The 2480-nt window shown below is 30.9% G+C and overlaps 1 protein-coding gene across 1 annotated transcript in view; it reads left to right on the top strand.

Annotated features, from left to right (window-relative positions):
• Positions 1 to 2480, top strand: part of KIAA0825 (KIAA0825 ortholog) — a 355397-nt gene that overhangs the window by 14099 nt on the left and 338818 nt on the right. Inside the window, exon 3 of the mRNA XM_012644751.1 lies at positions 1480 to 2149. Within this exon, the coding sequence (XP_012500205.1) occupies positions 1480 to 2149 (670 nt within the window). The remainder of the gene's footprint in view (positions 1 to 1479; positions 2150 to 2480) is intronic.

Below are 2480 nucleotides of genomic sequence, written 5' to 3'. Positions count from 1 at the left end.
CTTGTCCTGGACTCTATCTAAGGACATTTCTTTTCCAGAAGTATCAAAAGACCTAAATAGAGGGAGAGGAGAGAGAAAGAAGCTACAGAAACGTCACATGCACTCTGTGGCTCTCTATAGTAGAAAGAATACAGACGAAGAGAATGAAGCCAGGGATCTAGTCCTGGTTCTGTCCCTTATTGATGTGACCTTCAGAAATTCACTGAAGCATGCTTCACTTTAATGTTTTTATCTGTAAATTGGGTCTTTAAAAATTTATGTCAAAATTTCTCATTGTGAATAAACCAGACAATGTATGTAAAAATGCTTTTTATATAATAAAATATTATGTACATATTGGGTATAACTATTTATTACAAATAGAACATTAAATTATACATTGCAATGTTTAGAATGACTGAGGGTAAATTCCTGGAATTTCTTTAGTAGTCGTTCGTAATTCTCAATCACACATAATGTCTGTGGTATCTTTGTCAATAAGAAATTTCAAAGCCAGCCTGATTTTGTGCCACTTGGACCTTGCTTCTATATCTCTTGTAATCAGCTTGTTTCTGCTTAGAGAATATAAACTAATTTCAGTATTAGCTGAAAATAGACATAATTAGGAAAGTTAGCATGTAAGGAGACTGTGTGTTTGTAATTCAAAGTCCAAGAAAAAAGTAATTTTTTTGTTCCTTTACTATTCATATTTATACCCACCATTGTTTTTTTGTCGGGACAGCAAGTATAAAGGAATAATTTCGTATCATCTTTTGGGGAATGATAGTATCTTTTTCCCATTTTGAGTTAGTTATTTCTTTGGAGAAAACTGAAATATTCTCAGATTAATTTTAAAGGTTAAAATCTTTCTTAACATGGTTCTCAAAAAGGAATTTAAATGAAAGTTGAAATCTTTCAATGTATTAAATTTTATTTCTCAGAATGGTAGCTGTTAGTAACCCCTAAGCACATACTATATATAAAGATCTCCACTCTATTCTAGAACGATTTTAAAGCATTGTATGTTCATTTGGGGTTTTATAATAATAAGCATGCTCATTAGGCATGAAAATCGTCTACCAGGAATTAATTAGGGACATAATCTTGAATCTATTTTGCCTTAGGAATATATTTCAATCAATGTTTTACTATAGATTTGTATTTAGAATTTTTAAGCTGCTTCTGTCATATAGCTTGGGTTATATCAGGGCTGGGTAATAATGAGAGCTAAAAGCTGTATGTCTAAAAATCTAATTGAAAAGGTAATCAGATGGGCTCTACAAAATTCAACAGACCATAAAAGCTAGCATTCTAAAATATCTGAATTAATTAAATTTCAAATCCAAAAAAAGAAATCTTGAGCATAATAGTATTGACTCTAAATTGAAATAAATTTTTATGAAATTTTATATAATAGAATAGAATTTTATATAGTAGAAATAATTTTTCCTGTTACACTTAGAGTTAACCATTTCTAATGTTAAAATTTACTTTTATTAGCAAGATTTGTTGAAGAATGAACAAAATCAAGAAGAAATGATACTTGATTTACTTTGGGATCTCTCCTGCCAGAGCAGCGTTTCATTCCCATCGACTCTAAGTGGAACATCTTTCCATTTCCTCTCTAGGACTTCTCTTCATTCTGTTGAAGATCATTCCTCTATGGATGCAAAATCTATATGGGATGATATAAGACTGCATCTTCGACGCTTCTTAGTGAGGAAGTTGCAAAGCTACAATGAAATAAACAATTCACAGCAAAAAATTTTATTGAAAAATCAATGCTTACAACAACTCTTGTTTCTTTATCCAGAATCGGATGTTATAATCAAGTACCAAAACATACAGAATAAACTGTTGGCTAAAGTTCTGCAGAACTTTTTTCCTTCTTACAGCAGAGATTCAAATTTAGACATAATAGTTCATGGATGTCAAAGCACAATGCTTAAGTTATACTCAATGCTAAAAGAGGATTTTAACATACTCTGTGAAATTTTAGCTCCGTCTTCGACAGTGAAATTCATTAAAGAAACTTACCTGGATACAGTTACAGAAGAAATGGCAAAATTTCTTGAAAATTTTTGTGAGCTGCAGTTCAAAGAAAATGCCGTCCGTGTGGTTAAAACAAGCAAGAGCTCCAGCAAGCATAGAGGAGCAGTGCATGCTTTGGGTTAGTGACATTTAAAATTTTTGTTTGGTTTAACTTAAGCAGCCTTTGATACCTTTAATTTTCTAAGATTTTCTATGTGATTAAATCTTACTGCAAACTTGAAAATAAATTAGAAAATAAATGTAATGAAACTTTGCAGTATACGTTTCTCGTATGCATTCCTTTTTCTGTTAAGTGTAGTCATAGAAGTGTTTTCTTTCCTGTTAAATTGTTAAAGATATTAGAAATATAAGCCAAAAATATTTCAAATTAGAGTTTTATTTCTCTTGATTATGTATAACGAAAAGTAAAGTATTTACGGTTATTGACTGACTTAAAGAAACCCAAGGCT

Source organism: Propithecus coquereli, unplaced genomic scaffold, assembly GCF_000956105.1.
Source record: "Propithecus coquereli isolate 6110/MARCELLA unplaced genomic scaffold, Pcoq_1.0 Scaffold22, whole genome shotgun sequence".
Classification (NCBI taxonomy): domain Eukaryota; kingdom Metazoa; phylum Chordata; class Mammalia; order Primates; family Indriidae; genus Propithecus; species Propithecus coquereli.
Note: the sequence above shows the minus strand (reverse complement) of the source record. Positions and strands in the feature narration are given on the sequence as shown.